Below are 18,397 nucleotides of genomic sequence, written 5' to 3' on the forward strand. Positions count from 1 at the left end.
GGGAGGGAAGGAGGCGGGGCGGTGCTTCGCCGTCCCCGGCCTGTGGCTGCCGCGGCATGAACGGCCCCGCGGCGGGCAGCGGGGACTGGTCCCGCGGGGGCTGCCTGCGGGCCTACCCAGCGCTGCCGGTGTGGGTGGTGGAGGACCACCAGGATGTGAGTGCCCGGCACTGGGCGGTGGGGCTGGGCCGTGGAATGGGGAGTCCCTCGGGTAGTAGCTTCGTTCGTGTCTGTTTTTCTCCGCGTTGTGGAGGTTTAGTCTGGTAGATGGAAGCGAAGGGAGGTGCCCGGTGGATCCCCTGTGCAGTCGCCGACCGCTCCCCGGCGGGATCCGCCTTGTCCCGCGGTGTGACCGGGGTCTCCCCACTCCTTCCTTGGGACTAGTCCCCATCTCCCCAGCCGCGCACAGACCTTAAACCTGCACGCTCTTTCACTAATGAAACATAAATAAAGTTCAGTGCTCAGGTGAGCTGAATTTCCTTCCTGATTCAGTGACTGAAGTTAATTAATGCCATGATCGGGTTTTGGCATTGGACGAGACTTCAGGCAACGTGGTCTAGTGGAGGGTGTCCCTGCCCGCAGCAGGGGGGTTGGAACTAGATGATTTTTAAGGTCCCTTCCAACCCAAACCATTCTGTGATTCTGTGATCTTTTAAATCAGTTATTGCTGGCTTTTTTCTTTTTTGGGTTGTACTTATAGTTTGTCGTGGTTCAGCCCCAGCTGAGCCCCACGCACCGCTCGCTCACCCCTCCCCCGGCGGGATGGGGAGGAGAACGGGAAAGACAAAGGCAAAGCCCCGGGGTTGGGGTAAGGGCGGGTTACTGGGACAGCAAGGGAGGGGGAAACAACAACAGTACTGATAACAGAATATACAAAACGGGTGATAACAGAAAGCGACTCACCGACCGGACACTCAGCCCGTCCCGGAGCCGCACCAACCCGCCCCTCCCCGCCTGGCCCCCTTTTATGGGGAGCATGACGTCACATGGTATGGAATAGCCCCCGGCCAGCTTGGCTCACCTGTCCTGGCTCCTTGGGAAATTAACTCTATCCTTGCCAGAACCAGGACAAGTTAAAAGGAAATAATACCTACATTACGCTGTTAGAATTAGCTAGGCATAAGTGCAGTACTTGGAAACTCAACCCTACACAGTGTGTGACATGTCAACAGCGAATTGGTACATATAATCGCATCCTAACAGGAACGACTGCCACTTTATGAGAAATGTTAAATTTGGAAGTTTCCTTTTTTAGTTAATTAAACAAGGGGGTGAAGAAGGTGATGCTTTTGACTGCTTTTTCTGCTTTCCTGTATGGTTTGTCTTTAGTAGTATAAGCTGAGGCCTTAGTCCTAAGTAAGCAGATTCTTTAACCAGTGGTGCAGAAGCCCACTGATTTCAGTGACGATTGCTGGGGGTGTGAAGACCTTGTGGAGATAAAAATGAAAAATATTAACACTATCAGTGTCTTGCAAACAGAAAATTTTAGTGTAATATAGTTTATTAAAGTAATGTTCTGAACTTGTAAGTAAATAGTTTAACACATGTCACTTTTGCTAAGACTCACTGAAATATAAGATGCTGTGATAACTGGTTTTCCCTGGTAACCAAGGACTAAGAGTGTCACTGTGACAGGAGTACTGAAATAGTGACTATTAATGATTCATCTTTGTTTTACTCTCTATACTCCTGTTTTCAATTAACAAAAGTCTATTCATACTAAATGTATATGCTGTGTTTTCAGTATATGCGTGTATATGCATTGGTCTATCTTGCCTAAAGCATATATGGCCTTTCATCCCAAAGTGTAAGAACTCCACAGAAACTTTATATGGTCCTTTGATGACACTGATGTTCCACTAGGGCAAGGTGTCACTAGATGCATCATACTTGATTAATAATCACAGCTGGTGTAAAGGAAATTTTGTTCTTAATGCAAAGCAGGAGAATATGCAAGGTTAGAGATCTTAGTCATTCGTGTTTTCATCCTCTGCTAGTCTCACAATTTGTAGTAACACTTACCTGAGATGAAACTTTAACCGACAAAGATTGTAGGTTGTTAGGTAGGCCAGAAGTAAAAGTCATGGATCAGGGAGTCCTTGTTATTTTCAACCTTGTTTTATCTACTATTACAGTAGTACACATGTAACTGCATATGTAGTGGGTAAACTGAGGATTTTATTACTAGACAGATGGGATACAATCCTAATTTTGGCTGTCAGTCATGTTTTATGGTTATGCCCATGTGGTACACAGGATTTGTCATCTTAATCAGTTTTATGCCAAAAAATTAGCTCAGTTTCTGTTGTAAATTTTGTTGCTTAGTCCTTTCATAGTCTTCACGTTCTCTATATAACAGGGCTGTGATTCACAGTCCTTGCTGGATTTGTTCTGGCAGCTAAGGCAGTTACTGTCCCATAACTGTGGGAGGGACTGCATGTACTGCAGTTCAGTGTAAGAGGTATCATGAATCAGCCATCAGTTTTCTCATTTTACCACCCTACATTATTACACTTCAGTGGTTTGCTGCGCTATAAATTGATGAGTTGCCTCATCTCCTGTTTTTCCCACCTTTGAGTGAAGACCTTCAGCCAGGGATAAGATTGGACAGTTGAGAAAGGTAATCTCTTTATTGCAGCCACTAAATCATGCCAGTATTAGGAACTAAGCCCTTTCTTCAAAGGGGATAGGCTAAAAGATCAGCTACAGTTTGAATGATGGTGGGGTCAGTTTTCACTCTCTATCAGTTAACTTATAAAACACAGGTAATGAAATGTTTTTGTCCTCACAGCACCCATGCATGGTGAGGAAGCTTTATAGCATGGAGAAGGCAATGCAGGGGCAATGTTCTGCAGAAGAGGAAAGACATTCCTGGGGTGCAGCTGTAAATGAAAAAAAACTAGGAATTGAGTTGAAGGATTAGTGAGAAGAGCTTCTGCAAATAAGACTTCCTACAAAGAAGGAAAGAGGACGTAGAGCTGTGATTCTTCAGCAGCTTTTCATGTGTGGAATTCTTGGGCACATAATGATTACAGTTCATGAGCTGTCTTGCCACTGGCGTTATTTCTCCTTTGTATTGTTTTCCATCTCCTCCTCCCTCTAACCCAAATTCTAAAGGGACTAGTGTTTTTGCTGTTGAAGCCATTGCGTTTTTCAGCTCACGGGTTACAATGGCAATATTTTTATTCATGTTGTTTTAGGTGCTGCCTTTTATCTATCGTGCCATTGGTTCAAAGCATCTTCCTGCCAGTAACATCAGCTTTGTTCATCTTGATTCCCATCCAGACCTTCTTATTCCTGTGAATATGCCTGCAGACACTGTATTTGACAAAGAAGCTCTTTTTAGGTAAGTTCTGGGTACTGCATCAGAATACTTTATGTCTACTTCCTGCTGCCTTTCATTTACAGTGAATATTGGTACGACTGCATAGGACATACGAACAAAAGAGGTGTAAGTCAGCCTCAAGTTGTTGTTATGTTTGTGTTTTTTGAATGTAGTCAAATATTTAAGATGCATATCAAGCTGTTTAAGACTTAGAAATTTACTTTGTTTAGTTGTTCAGTTCAGTATCCTGTTATTAGGCCAATTAGTAGTTCCTGTGAGTAGCAGAATAGCTCCCTGAGTGGATGCTTTATGTCTGAAGAGCTGTGATTTTAAAAGAGCCTGTTTTCATACTGAAAAATTGAAATAACATCTCCTATGTTGACATGGTGAATATGTGAAGTTGATTTTCGTATTAATATCATTAAGACTATTAAGCCACAGAGTGATCTTTGCTATTGTCTTTCTTTTCCTGTTTTAATATAAGTCATGATTGCTTCAGTGTTATGGTGATTTACAGCAATGACAAGATCATGTAATTGGTATGTAAGTAACTGTATCATGCTACCCATAGTCAATATTTTGTTTTCTTTGTTGGATGAATAAGTAGTTTTGTGGACTAGATCGTACACCTAAAAAAATGGGGTGTTGATAATCAGAAAAGTTGCTATTCTATAGCTGCTGATGGACTCACTTTAATTGCTGAGATTATATTTAAAATCTATATAGAGCAGTTTACAGTAAAATACTCCCTTAAATACTTAGATCAGTTTGAAGTTATTTAGAACAGTGTTGATGATGCCTATTGTACTTTCCTTTGTGTGATGTAAAAGAGAAAAAGGACAACAAATCCATGTAGTTTATAATCAAAGTGCCATACTAAGAGTGAAGCTGATTGCACTCTATAATTCTAACTTGTTAAATTCTAATGTAGACATTTTTGGTCTGTCTTATGAATAAAGATTTCCCTCTTTTTGTTTCTTTGATAAGGTGAACCTTACACAGTACTAATTTCAGATGATTTGCATGGGGGTTTTCAAGATGTGGAAGATGTTTGTTGTGTTCTTGACCATGTTTTACTTACAGGGAAAGTAGCAGTATTATCTCCAGTCTCTCTCCATTCATTGCAGTGAATTAAGTATTGAGAACTGGATTATGCCTGCTGTTTATGCTGGCCATATTTCTCAGGTAGTATGGCTTCACCCACCCTGGGCTCAGCAGATATCAGAAGGAAAACACCATTTTTTAATTGGGAAAGACTTATCAACAACTACAATCAGGTAAACTGTCTGCTGTTGTATGCTAGTGATATAAATGCTGCCTCTGTAGCTTTTCATAGGTGATTTTTTTGTATTCTTGGATAAAGATGAAAATTTATTTGGTATTTGTGAGTTCCTTAGGACCTAATGTGACTATTTGTGTGACACAAATTGTCCCTTTTTTTGGTTTTTTTTGTAGATAATTCTAGCTATTCACATTTCATTTCAGCTACCCTAGTTTTAAATTAGTTCTCTTCATTAAAGTCAAAATCTCAGAAACCAGTAATTTTTAACAGAGAATTTGAGTAACAGAGGGCAGCAGTTAGATCCTCCTCAGTCTTCCCTTCCTGGGACCAAACAAACCCAGTTCCCTCGGCTTCCCTGTTAGGTGCTTCTGCTCCTGCCCCGTAATCACTTTAGCAGCCCTTCTTCAGTTTGATGTCATATCTCATCCTGGAAGCCCAAACCTGGGCAGACTATGTCCTATGTGACCTCACTGGTGCTGAATACAAGGAGAAATCTCTTCCTTTCCCTTGATGATTCTGGTTTTTTTGTGTGTGGTTTTTTGTTTCTTTGGTTTTTTGTTTGTTTTTGTTGGGTTTTTTTTAAGTTAATCTACTAGTTAAGCACTGAAACAGGTACACAAGCAGAGGATTCTCCATTCTTTCATAAAGTCAAAACTCAAAGGGACGAGGCTCCGGGCAGCCTTATCTAGCTTTGAAGTCAGTTCAGCTTTAATCAGATGACTGACAAGAGACTTCCAGAAGTCTGTTCCAATCTTGATCATTCTGTGATTCAAGTGTCGGTGACAGCGTCTCATAATTCTGCAGGATGCAGTCAATGGTAGTTTCACATTCATTACATTGTGATTTTGTTCAGCTTGAATGGACATTTACAAATCATGTCTCTTGCCAGCATATCAGGATAAATCTTTTGAAGCCAGTTTAACAGAAAACACCAGAGAAATGCTTTGTTTAACCACCTCAAAACACAGAAGCTCTACAATACTGAATCTGAGGGCTAAAGTAAACCTAAATAATAAGACAAAACCTAGTGCTTTCAGTTACATTTGACCATGAGAACTAGCACACATACAGAAATACTTCATGATGGCTGAATAGCTCTCTCACAGATCCTTTGGTTGCCTGGTGAGTTGACTGTGGCTGGAAGCCAGGTGCCTACCAAAGCCGCTCTATCACTGCCCTCCTCAACTGGACGGGGAGAGAAAATATAATGAAAGGCTCCTGGGTCGAGATAAGGGTAGGGAGAGATCACTCACCAGTTACTGTCATGGGCAAAACAGACTCAACTTGGGGAGAAACTAATTTAATTCATAACCAATCAAATCAGAGTTGAGTAATGACAAATAAAAACCAGATCTTAAAACCACCTTCCCCCCACCCTTCCCTTCTTCCTGGGCTTAACTTCACTCCTGATTTCTCTCCCTCCTCCCTACCCAGCATCACAGGGGGACGGGGAATGGGGGTCATGGTCAGTTCATCACATGTTGTCTCTGCTGCTCCTTCCTCCTCAGGGGGAGGACTCTTCACACTCTTCCTCTGCTCCAGCGTGGGGTCCCTCCCACAGGAGACAGTCCTCCGTGGGCTTCTCCAACGTGAGTCCTTCCCACGGGCTGCAGTTCTTCACAAACTGCTCCAGCATGGGCTCCTCTCTCCATGGGGCCACAGATCCTGCTAGGAGCCTGCTCCAGTGAGGGCTTCCCATGGGGTCACAGCTTCCTTTGGGTGCATCCGCCTGCTCCAGTGTGGGGTCCCCCACGGGCTGCAGGTGGATGTTTGCTCCACCGTCAACCTCCATGGGCTGCAGAGGGACAGCCTGCCTCACCATGGTCTTCTCCAGGGGCTGCAGGGGGATCTCTGCTCCGGGGCCTAGAGCACCTCCTGCCCCTCCTTCTGCACTGACCTGGGTGTCTGCAGAGTTGTTCCTCTCACATCTTCTCACTCTCTCTGGCTGCAAAATTACCCCTGTTTTGTTTATTGGGTTTTTTTTGGTCCCCTTCTTAACTCTGTTATCCCAGAGGCGCTGCCACCATCACTGATGGGCTCGGCCTTGGCCAGCGGTGGGTCCATCTTGGAGCCAGCTGGCATTGGCTCTATTGGACATGGGGGAAGCTTCTGGCAGCTTCTCACAGAAGCCACCCCTGTAGCCCCCCTGCTACCAAAACCTTGCCACACAAACCCTTAGCAACCTTGCAAACAACATTTCAAGCTGCCTTTTGAAGACAGTCAGGTATCTTTTCTTCAGGTTCTAGGCTTACAAAAATCATGAAGGGAGAAAGGAAAAGAGTCCTCAGAAATATGAACTTCCTAAAAGTTTTATTGACAACAGGTGGCTGGATAGGCAGTAGATACCTTAGTGTCCCACTAAGGCAAGAGCTGTAGCATGAGCTCTTGTTGAACCCTGGAGAATTTCTGGGAAGAGGCCCAGGCTCACTTTAGCAGGCTTAGGATAATCCAGCCACAAGACACAGGGGAACTAAGCTTCAAATTTCTACTCTTCATGAAATTATTTGTCTGTGTGGTTGACTGATGATGATACCCTGTAATCAAATAACACAAGTGAGCAGAAGTTCACGCTTCTTCTTAAGCTTGTTTTTTAATCTGAATTTATGATGCTTAAGGTTTAATGTACTGAAGTATGGCTTGAAAATAATATTCTTTAAATTTTCACTGTAAGTGGAGGTTTTAGCATTGGGGTTTGTTTGTTTGTTTGTTCTTAATTAAGTGGATTCCATTAATATGTAGCTATTCATCCTTGAGCTACCTGCTTTCCCCCACTTAGAACAGGGAATCTATATTGGTGGTAAAGTTAAATGCTACCTATTAATTCATAATATTTTACTTTTATTAAATCAATATTGATGGGTTTCAGGGCAATTCTCAAACACATGTAACAGAATTTGCCTTAAAAAAATAGGCAATCCAAGACAAAATACCCATAGCTTTGCAGTCTTATATGCCATATTATTGACAATATCTTGTTAAATTCTGAATGTTGTCTTTAAAATGCGATTCAATGGCAAATTACTCTTAGTAGCACATAATGTAGAATCTTTCTCTTATCCATTAAAAACCTTGTAGGACTATCATAAAAAATACAGAGTGAATTTTAATATATTGATTCAGCGATAAAGAAATTAAAATACCTTAAATTTAAAAACCTGCAGATTAAAATAAATAATTCTGTGTACATAGTTTTATTGCTTTTGTTACCAATCAATCATCTATTCATTCTTCTCAGAATACCTTAAGTGTACGTGCTTTTTCCTGTGCTCTTTGTAAAGATGTCTACTAACTGTGAGTTATTGTTGATTGTAGGGTTACAGGTACTGATCATTACTTTTTAAGTGATGGTCTTTATGTCCCCGCTGATCAGCTAGAAAACCAGAAGCCTTTAAATTTACACGTCATTCTTATCAGTCCTACTGAAGCATCAAACAGCCAGGAAGAAAATGGCGAAGTAACACCTGCTAAGAGACTGAAGCTAAATACAGGTGACACAGCAAGCACTGCTTCTGCCTCTTCAGCAGTGGCTGCTGGTGACCCTGATCACAGCACCCCAAGTCTGAAGAAGAAGGAAGTACAAAATGCAAGTGCCCCAAACAAAGCAGAAACATCGTCGGAGTGCTCAGCTTCAAGCTCTCTCAGAAATGGTGAATACCCAATAAAGGAGGTTGTTAAAGATGTCTGCCAAGTGCTGCAGAAAGGGGATGCTTATGTTTTAGACATTGACTTAGATTTTTTTTCAGTTAAAAATCCATTCAAAGAAATGTACACACAGGTAAGCATGACAATGGAGAGGCCTTTTACCATTCACAAAAGCGTACCAGTCCTAGCATTTATATCTGTGGAGAAACTCATCTAAGCTAAACTAGCATATCGGTTGATCATGATTAATGAATCCTGGTAATATTTGAAGGAGAGACATTCTGAGGGAGAGTACACACCAAAGAAGTACAGCAACCTCGTAGGGGTAAATCCTTATATTTGAAATAGGTATTGAGTGCTCATTCAAGCTCAAAAGTGCATGACTTGCTTCTGCTTGTTGCTTGGGTCATAAAAGCTATGCTTGAATTCCCAGAGGTAATGTTGCAAACACCCACAGCAACATTCATCAGGCAGGGATGACAGATTGTAGCATTTTTTACCCCCAAAGAGTGGTAACTTGCCCTGATGAGAGGCTGTGACTCTCATTTTCTGTGTCTGGACTGCTGAGTATAACATGGCTCTGAGCTTAAGGCTCTGCCTCTTATTCCATTTATAATTTGCATGCACAGCAAAGGTAGCTCTCCTGTATGGAGTCATAAATATATAGGTCCTTAAAGATGCAAAGCAGTTAGCAGCTTTTCTTGATGTGAACAGGATTTTTAGGAACTAACTAATCTGCCCTGAAAATTGGGTGTGGCATTTAGGTTTACAACTTCTTCTGCAATATCCTGACTCTTTTTAGCATTTAAATCACTCTTTAACACTTTTAACTTCAGCCTGTGCTGGAGAATATCTGACATCTTTGAGTTTCAGCTAGACTAATGCTTTCTTGTTGGTAAAGAAGTGAATATAGTGTCCCTGACCTCTGTTAGCTTCTGACATTCAGTATTTATGAGCACAGTATCTTCAGACAACGTGCAATGCCAGTTGTTCTGAATCACAAAGAGAAGTGTACACACAGCAAAGGGAAAGCACAGAGGTGGGGGGCATGTCTTGCAGTATAAGAATAAAATTCAATACCTTCCTTCAGTAAAATACATTCTGAATAAAATAAGGGAGGAGTTTTGGGGGGTTTTTTGTTTGGTCGTTTTGGGGAGGGGGTTGGGGGTGTGTTTTGTTTCTTGGGCTTTTTTTTGTTTGTTTTGTGCTGTGATAGGTTCTCAGGACTTGTGCAGAGCACCCAGTGTACCTTTTTTGATATAGCAATTTCATTTGCAGTTAATACTTTTGAACTAGGTTCCCTCAATTGTAAATTATAATTCTATCTGAAAAATTTTCACAAGTTAACATTTGAAATGTAAGAATACAAGGAAGACCTAAAAATGCAAATATCATTCACCAATACAGAAGAGTATTGTCTTCCCATCAAAAAAGTCTAAAATCCAAAACATTGCCCTAAAGATGCTTTGTATTTCTGTAAAAATTGATTAGTCTACCCCATTCTCCCTCTACTCCTGAAAAATTCATGAGTGTTTACCTTTTGAATGCTGTTAAATAAATAATGACATCTGTTTATCCATAATTAATTAAACCTGAATATTATCAAGGAGTAGGGCTGACAAGCCCCTGTAATAGTTTACTTGTAAACTTGGCCAACCAACCTGAAGCCTTTACCTGTCCGGTTTTCATTTACAATCATACTCTCCTCTTGGTTTTGTCTGTCTAAATGTGCTATCTCAGCATCTCATTGGGCCCATAGTTCAGCAAAATGTATGTCTAATTTCAGAGACTCTTTAACAGACTGTAAATACTTAGCTTTGAAAGCTGTGTTCTTGAAGTCAGGGTTAAGTTAAGCAATTGCAAAATGTTTGGCTGAAGCCATATTGCTTTCTCAAGCCTTACAGCTTCTTCCTCACCTGTATTTACAGAGAATTGTCTGAAGTACTAGACTAGAGGAATGTTCTTAGTGATCAAATTATTTTTTTGAAGAAAGAGGGCTTTGAGAATTTTGTTTCTCATTTGAAGAGCCTGATTTTTTACCTCTCTTTTTCTTTTTTTCAAAGACAGAATATGAGCTTTTGCAAGAATTGTACAATTTCAAGAAGCCTCATAAAAATGCAACAGAGGTATGATATTTCCTTGTGAGATGCATGAGGGAATGATTCTTTTGATTTACCCAATGAAAATGAGTTACGACAAGGAAGGAACTCCTAACGTGCTTAATGAAGTGGTCTCCGATTGAGCTATGCAGCATGCTGAATGCTAATCAGCAGCATCTTAGGAGTTCTTTCCTATTAAACCTTTTGGTTAAAGGCGTGAACTGCATAAATATTTAGCATGAGTGTGAAAATTAATTTCTGTAAACAAGTGGCAATTGACAAGAAAGAAATGAAAACATAGTAAGTCATCTGCAATCTTGTTGTTCTTATGACTCAACAGGGCTTTGGTTTGGGGTTTGTTTTTTTTACATTTGGGGTTTGGTTTTTTTTCCTTCCCTCCAGGCTCTCCCCTTCCTTGCCGTAGTTGTTCTTCCTTGGTGGTTGGAGCTGTGCTCAATACCTAACTAGTATTTTACCTATTTAGATGTGGAAAGGCCGGTATTATACCACTGTAATGTACTTTTCATTGTATGCATTGTGTGCTTCTGAATTATGGAAATGTAAGCCTGCTGTAGCTGCCAAAATAGTCATTCAGCCCTGAGCCCTAACCATAGAGACAGCCATCTTAATGGTCATTACACCAAGTGATTTCTAAACGGAATCTGGTCTTTGCTTTCATAATCTCATCTGAACACTATTATGGAGAGATTAAATACATATAATTATCACAGATTAATGAATCCTAATTAATATGTGTGTATAAAGACATGGAGATATGTGGAAGATTGTTAAATTAATTTTCATGTTTCTTAGTCAATCAGCAATAAAAACAGTTACTTCTTTAAAAGGTGAAAATGTGAAAGGGCTAAATGCTTGTGATTTAAGTTTCAATAATCAATGTGATTTCAGGGCATAAGTTATTTACAAAAGTCAACAAGTTTATAGGAGGCAACTGAAATAGATAGCAGACAGTGAGTAATGGATAGGTATAGAACTGAACAAGGCAAGACCACATTCATGGATGGTTTTACAGTGAGACAGCCAATTTAAAGGGTTTGAAGGTAGAAAACTAGTGAACTTTGTGTTTTTCAAAGTTTCAGAAAATATCCTAGATGTCTAGTCTCTTAAAATCTGTTTTCGTAGTTCCAGGGTACAGTTAGGTATACGTTTCTATCATACAAGATAATATGGCTTTGTTAGCAGGTTTTTTTGTTTGATTTTGTTTTTTAAGTAGTATAGAGAGGGATTGGATGTGTCTTTAAGGTTAGTTACTGGTGCTGCTTGGAAAAGCATCTTAATCATACCCCAAGATAGGATCATAAAGCTGTACTTCATGAATGGTTGATACCCTCAGCTCCTATTAAAAATTAGCACGAAGTTGATATCACTAGCCAAAAGAAGCAGTATCTGTTATATGATACAGCCAGCAGAATCTTAAGGGCAAATTGTTGTGTTCTTAATTGTTACCCATCTACTCCAATGTGCTTTTTAAATAGTTTTCCTTCACACACCACTGCACTGAGCATTTTTAATACAAAATATGCCAAGCATTGTTTTTCATATGTTACGTAGGATCTCTTTCTGCAAATGTTTGCATGCACAACTATATTCATATATGTAGTGTGACTCCAGGAAGATTGCATCTTTATGTGTTCGGAAGATAGGGCATAAACCTTTTTTTTTTGTTTAAGGTAGGGCATAAACCTTTGCAGGATCAGAGCAATAACTGACATTTTTAAAATAATTCCATGTTTTTTCAGGCACACAGAGTTGAAACAACCTCAAAGCATCAAATAGCCCATTTTGTTTTGTTTTTCTGAAAATGCATTTGATTTAATAATATTCTTTTTTTAATAACTTAAATTCTCTTTTCATTATAAAAATGTAAAGCTTGTACTCATCTGAGCATTTCAGTGCTATGGAAACAAATCCAACAATTAGTCATATACAATCTCTTAGCTCTCTCCAGTGTGTTCTACCAGCATGTAGCTGACTTTTTTTGTTTGTTGTGGGAAAGACAGAGCAAAGAGAGGTGATTTACTGTGAAGGTGTAACAGCTTCTGCAGGCATTCATTCTGATCCTCTCGAAAAGATGTTCTGTAGCAATGAATCAGTTGTTTCTGATTCCCTACTTCCAATAGTTGAATTATTTCAGAATTTAAATCATAGGGTAAGCCATGACATTCTTACCTCTTGTTTTTTTCCTAACGTACTTTTATATGTGCTTATTTAAAGGAGGGCTTGCTGGATTGTGTTGAAGACCGTGTTCATCAGCTAGAAGATCTGGAAGCAGCATTTGCAGATTTGTGTGACAATGATGATGAAGAGACCCTACAGAAGTGGGCTTCATATCCTGGGTAGGAGATTTGTAAATGGCTTAACACGCAAACGGTAGTTTGGGAACTGATTAGCCCAGCACTTTGCTAACAGAAAAGGAGAGAAGCTGGATAGGATCCACACAAAGCTACCATTTTTCCTTTAGTTCTAGAGGAGAAAGAGTCAGATACAACAAAAGGCAGTCTGCTGTCTTCAGTGCCATGGTAAGCCTTCCAAGATCAGCCTTGTATGGCTTCATGCAAATTCTGTTACCTGTGGAGGGAAGCAGATTTGGTGACTAAAAATTTAGTGATCTGTCTAAAGCAGAGCCCTCAAAAAAGCAACAAGCTATGGAGCATATGAAGGAGGACTTCTTTGCTGCTCCCAAAGATTCTCTGCTTTCTGTGGAAAAATGGAAGTGAATGAAAGGCTGTACCTGAGCAAGTGTCCACAAAACATCTCAGCAACATCTGCTATGCTTTTAAACAATGTTTTCAGCTGAAAAGAAACGGCAAAAGTCCGAGATTTCCTTTCATAGGAAAATCACTTATTTTCCCCATCAGATGCAGCAGTTAGTTACTGCCAGACCTGGGTAACAGTGACCACAGGCATTTTCTATCAAGTTCATATGACTCTGAGCTACAACAGCTTCTCTCCAGGTCGGCCCTAAAAGAAGTGCAAAGAGGTCTTGCCAGAGGCAGGTATGAGTACAGGGGCTTGCTGAGAAAGACAATAGTACCGATAATTTCCATTTTTCTCAGGTGCAAGATTACACAGAGGGGCAAATTTCATTTTCAAATCCTAGGCCATGATAACTTCTACTTTCTTCTTTTTTCTCTATCTTTTTTTCTTTTTCTTGTTTTTAACCACTTAAGGTAAATATATGTGTTTCTAACTGTTTAGGTAACAAGTTTTGGTTTTGTTTTAACTCCAGAATGAAGTCACTTGTTCAACTGGTTCACAGTTTGAAAACCAGGATGGAAAGCCCAGACTACGAAATGGTAGGTGACTAGGTAAAAGAGCAGAAAGTAGACAGATTTCAAAAGTGTAGCTTCAACAGGGAGGGAAGAGATCATGCTTAATTTCAAACTTACTTCTTGATTCAGGACTTGGTGAGATTTTGGTAGTTTTCCATTTTTTTATGTCTTATTACTTAGGCCAGCTTTTCTTTTAAACCTTCTAAAATTCTACTCTGCTTGTCTGTATTTAGTCTATATTTAGATCTTTCAGGACTGTGACGTCTCAGGCTGCTTCCTGTGAAGGAAGGTTTCATTTCACCAGGGTCTGTTGGTATACCTTATAGAACTTAAAGTACCTATTTGTGAAAGGTCAGACCTATCATCTTCAAGGGCTGCAGCATACTCTGAATTCATAGGAGAGGTATAGTGTACTGGAGATAATGAAACAATCCATACAACCTCCAGAATTTTATTCTTTTTGTTTAAAGAACAAGTTGGGGGAAAAAAAACCCCACAAGTCTTACTGCCTGAAGAGGTGCAAGTTACCTACTGGGACAGAGATCGTATCTTAGAGAATTTTTACACAGATAAGCTATATCATTAATTCATCAACAGAAATTAAGTCTGTGTTTAATTTACATGTAGGTCCATCAGGCTGGTCTGACCTGTGATTATGTGGAGCTTCCCCACCATGTTAGCACTGAAGAGGAGATCGAAGGCCTCATACAGTCCGTTAAAATTCTACTAAAAGATATGCCTAAGCCAACACTTGTGACAGTTGCTCGGTAAGACTATGTAGATACCTTTACTTTAAAATGCTCAGGCTGTGCTCATGAAGCTAAATGATTATATCAATATAGCACTGGTTGGCACATCTTAAATTCTGTCTTAAAAGTGCAAGCTTTACAGTGTAGTGACAATTGACATTTGAAAATGTTGATCATAAGGCAGTGGCAGTATCTACACAGCTAAGGGAAGGTTCTGCACTGATGGCCAGTTTTACTGGGCTTTAGAATAGAACAGATTTCAAAAGCAGTGGCAACATGATGACTTAATGAGCTTCAGCACAGGCTATATAAAGCCTGTGATGAGGCTTTCTGTGTGTTGAGATTAATAGCTGTCACTGTGGTTTATACATCTTCACCACTTTTATTACCTGTGATAGGCAGAGCAAAGCCAGTTTGGACAAGCCTACGTGGGCTGAAATCACACCTTCCTTCCTTCCTTGTTCTAGGGTTCATTGTACTACAGATAAAATTTCTGTTTGCAGGGAAACTTGATGGAAGTGGTTTTCATCTAATAGGCTGAAAGGGATTTATATTCTAGAAAGGTCTAGTAAAGCTTTGTATGGGGTAAAAGTTATCCTTCCAGGACTGTAAGGGAATTATTTGGGAGAACAGGATGGAGTTTGAGGCCAGGGACCTGGGAGAACCAGGGATCTGTCCTGGAGAACTTAATTTGAAGGCCACAGTGTATCTGTTGACAAATTACTGTAATTTAATCACTTCAGAAATACTAAGTGTGCCCTTAAAGGGCAGGCAACAATAGCAGAAACTGACATGAAATTGGTTTTGTCAACAAGAAATAGCATGGCTAATACCTACAATAAAAGAAAGCTGTATTTCCTGATAATTGCAGGGTTATCATCCACTGCTGCAGAGGAAATACAGAATCATTTGTGTAGATCTTGACAGATATAAAATCCAAGAAGTGTCAGCTCTTCTTTTTACTAGTATCTCTTTGTAGTTCATGGATACTGTAAATAATGTTTTATTCCAGGGATTGTGAAGATTTGTTTTTTCAAGTTTTCCTACCTATTTTGCTAGTAGCATTTGAATTTTTCAAGTTTAACTTTCCACCAGACCTTTAATTAGATCATTTGCTTGAACTTTGACTGGCAACATGATGTTCTGTGTCTGAGTCGGGAAGAGAGTAGAATTGGAAGGATGACTGGTTGCATTCCTGATCGGCTCAGAAGTTCTGTTTAACTTCGGCAAACTGTTACTGTTGCAAGTAGTGAGGAGAAGCACAGCACTATGCTTTGCAGAGATACTGGGAGGCAGAACTCACCACAGTTTGAAAGTAGCTTCAGCTGAGACAAAGAGCATTACAAGAATACAAAATGTGGTGATGGTGGCGATATCTGTACTCTCTCATGCTTTTTTCAATTTCTTGTTACAGATCAAGTTTGGATGACTATTGCCCTTCAGAGCAGGTTGACATCATTCAAGAGAAGGTCCTCAATTTACTAGGTTCAGTGTATGGCACTCTGGATGTGCACTTAAATTACTCAAGCACCTCATCTTCTTTGTGACCTTTCTTCATGTATTGCCCTCTAATGCAGTGGATTAATTTAAATTGCATATTAGCTATGGTTGCAAGGCAAAAAATATTATTTCAGCAGGTGGCACTAGAACCCAAGCTGACCAAGAGCTAGTTTTGAGTTGCATTGCTTTTTCCAAGTCAGCTGCATCTGAACTGTTACCTGTTTGGCTTTGTTCAATTAGTTCTTTGATTATTATTTTTACTGTCTTGCTTCTTAAAACTGCTGGAAGAGAAACTATTTTTTGTCTATAAAATGTATTTTTTCACCTGATTTCTTTAAGTGTCTGTAAAAAAATAATATATATAACTTCTTAAAATAAATGGATTTCTTTTATGTAATGAAACTTTTTTTGATGGAGTTTGGTGAGTTGCATTGTACCTTTTGAAAAATTATCTCAATAATGCCATTAAGACGTTAGGTTTACATAGTGATCTTTCTTAACTGCTGTGCTCGAGATGACCAGGCATCCACCTGTTTTTTCTCTAGAGCAGCTTATGGGTTCTGCCCCATCCAGAGAATATGATTTATATTTATACTCCACTGCATTAATATTGTCTTATTTTGCTTTAGAGTATTTCATTGGTGACTCAGATAATATCTCTAATGTACAGACACTGGCTTGGTATTTTCATTTTTACATATTTTTGAGGATAAAAAGTGTGCATGCATATATGCAATTACACAAAGGCTTCCTCACTAAGACATATCTGAATAGAGGGGGCTGCAGTCCCCATGCCAGGGGACTGTTCCTATATCTTTCTTCTTCCAACACAGACTTGGAATAGCTGCTAGCCCAAGATGGTATCTTGAAGTTACTGTCTTTGTTTAATTGTGGCACTTCTTTTCCCAGCTCTCAAATTACCTCAGCCATTTTGCTGTAGTATTTAGTCTCCCTCATCCTTCAGACCTTGGTGAATCATTATCAGACTTGCACATAAGGTCAGTTAAATGAGAAGTGTGCCGACGCAAAGATCTAAAGCAAAGGCTGCTGCAAAATCCGTACTAATGGCCGTAGGCCATGGCCAAAATGGGCATCACTTCATTTAAAAGCCTTGAAGCTGGCAAAAATCACACGTGGAGTCAGGCAGCAGTGAGGGCCACTCTTGGCACTTGAATGGCATCTGCCTCCATGGGATCCTCCTCTGCAGATAGTAAGGGAGAGGGAGGGAGTTGTGGCCAGGCTCACCACAGGGTGTGGGTAGGCTCTCCCCCGTGTGCTGGATGCACCTTCTGCCAGGGCTGGCGGCAATGCTCCAGGTCCTGCGGGGTGGTCAGCCCCGGCTATCCCACCTGTGGGAGCCTCCCTTGGCCCTAAGCCACTATGGGCCCTGAGGGTTCACTCTTCCCACCCAGACTGCGCAGCCAATTTCATGAACTGACGCTGTGCAGCCTGATGGCCAGGCCCCATGGCACCCAGATCGGGGAGAGTCATGGGGGCAGGCCCTGGTAGAACACAAGGGCTGTGCCTGGCAATGGCCAGCTTGGAGCCCAAACAGCCTGAGCTGACTGTCAGAGCACAGCAATGGCGGCTGCTCTTTCCAGGCTGGGAGCGGAGAGCTGAGAGTGGCTCTGGCCCGGGCTAGGCTGTGCCGCACCGACAGGGCAGAGCCATGGCAGTGGACCCAAGTGAGCAGGGCTGGATGGTGACAGCAGCAGGTCTCAACAGCAGTCCAGTGATCACTGGGAAAAGCATGGAAAGAAGCCAGGTCAGCAAGGGCTGTGAGTACCCCAGATATGGATGAAGGAGGAGACATATTACAGACTAATGAAAAAAACATTCAGCTTCCAGAGACAGCTCTGTGTCTGTGCAATGATTAAGAGGTATACTTGGCTGCTGTCATGAACAATGGGGCAGCGTAGTGTCAGATCATTTTGCATCAAATCAAATGGCTTATCCTTCCCCTTTTCTCCCAGGATACATCCTATCTGGTGCCTCTGCCAGCTCCAGAGCATGCTGTGGAAAGTCCTACCTCCTTTATCCCATTTTGACAGGGCTGATTATTGTTTTTCTGATTGTAAATCCCTTTGAAAAATTATGATTGTAATACTGTGTCTTTGTTCAGTAATCAGTTCAACTTAGTAAATCTGTTAGGGAGGCTTTCAGTAGTCCTGGTACTGTCTTATGAACAATAAAGCAGATATGTGTTTACTTAATAGATCTATTAATTTGCTACGATCTTTTTTGTGTTCCCCTAGAGGGTTCTTCTCAGTAAAATAAATTTATTCCTAGCCTATATTTTGGTAATCTGTGGTGAGTTTAACATCAGAAAAAAGGACTTTTTTTTTTTTTTGGCTCAATATTTAGACTATGAAACAGCTGAATATGGACCATGAGATATTTCCCTAAGAAAGGGCAGTAACCTTACTGCCTTTGTGGTTGTGAGGGCATTGCCTGAATGGACGCTAGCATGACAGGTTCACAGAAGCAACTGGCAGTTTATTATCAGCA

General features: G+C 40.7%; 1 protein-coding gene across 2 annotated transcripts; it reads left to right on the forward strand.

Moving 5' to 3' along the window:
* The first annotated feature begins 12 nt into the window (after positions 1–12).
* On the forward strand, positions 13–18,099 carry C2H5orf22 (chromosome 2 C5orf22 homolog). 2 transcript variants are annotated; one of them, XM_075744869.1, is made up of 9 exons: positions 14–155; positions 3,200–3,345; positions 4,452–4,601; positions 7,919–8,381; positions 10,312–10,374; positions 12,583–12,704; positions 13,598–13,664; positions 14,268–14,407; positions 15,804–18,099. In XM_075744869.1, the coding sequence occupies exons 1-9, from the start codon at positions 57–59 to the stop codon at positions 15,934–15,936; spliced, it is 1,383 nt and encodes a 460-aa protein (XP_075600984.1). In that variant the 5' UTR covers positions 14–56; the 3' UTR covers positions 15,937–18,099. The 2 variants fall into 2 exon arrangements, with proteins under 2 accessions (XP_075600985.1, XP_075600984.1); XM_075744870.1 differs by lacking the exon at positions 10,312–10,374 and having other exon boundaries at positions 13–155.
* The last annotated feature ends 298 nt before the right edge of the window (positions 18,100–18,397 follow it).

The sequence above is a fragment of the Balearica regulorum genome, chromosome 2 (genome assembly GCF_011004875.1).
Source record: "Balearica regulorum gibbericeps isolate bBalReg1 chromosome 2, bBalReg1.pri, whole genome shotgun sequence".
NCBI lineage: Eukaryota > Metazoa > Chordata > Aves > Gruiformes > Gruidae > Balearica > Balearica regulorum.

Bases quoted from the DNA above. Each gene is read 5' to 3' on its own strand.
- C2H5orf22 (XM_075744869.1), top strand. From the start codon at position 57: ATGAACGGCCCCGCGGCGGGCAGCGGGGACTGGTCCCGCGGGGGCTGC. The intron at 156-3,199 runs GTGAGTGCCCGG...ATGTTGTTTTAG, and splicing joins TGGTGGAGGACCACCAGGAT to GTGCTGCCTTTTATCTATCG. The intron at 13,665-14,267 runs GTAGGTGACTAG...ATTTACATGTAG, and splicing joins AAAGCCCAGACTACGAAATG to GTCCATCAGGCTGGTCTGAC.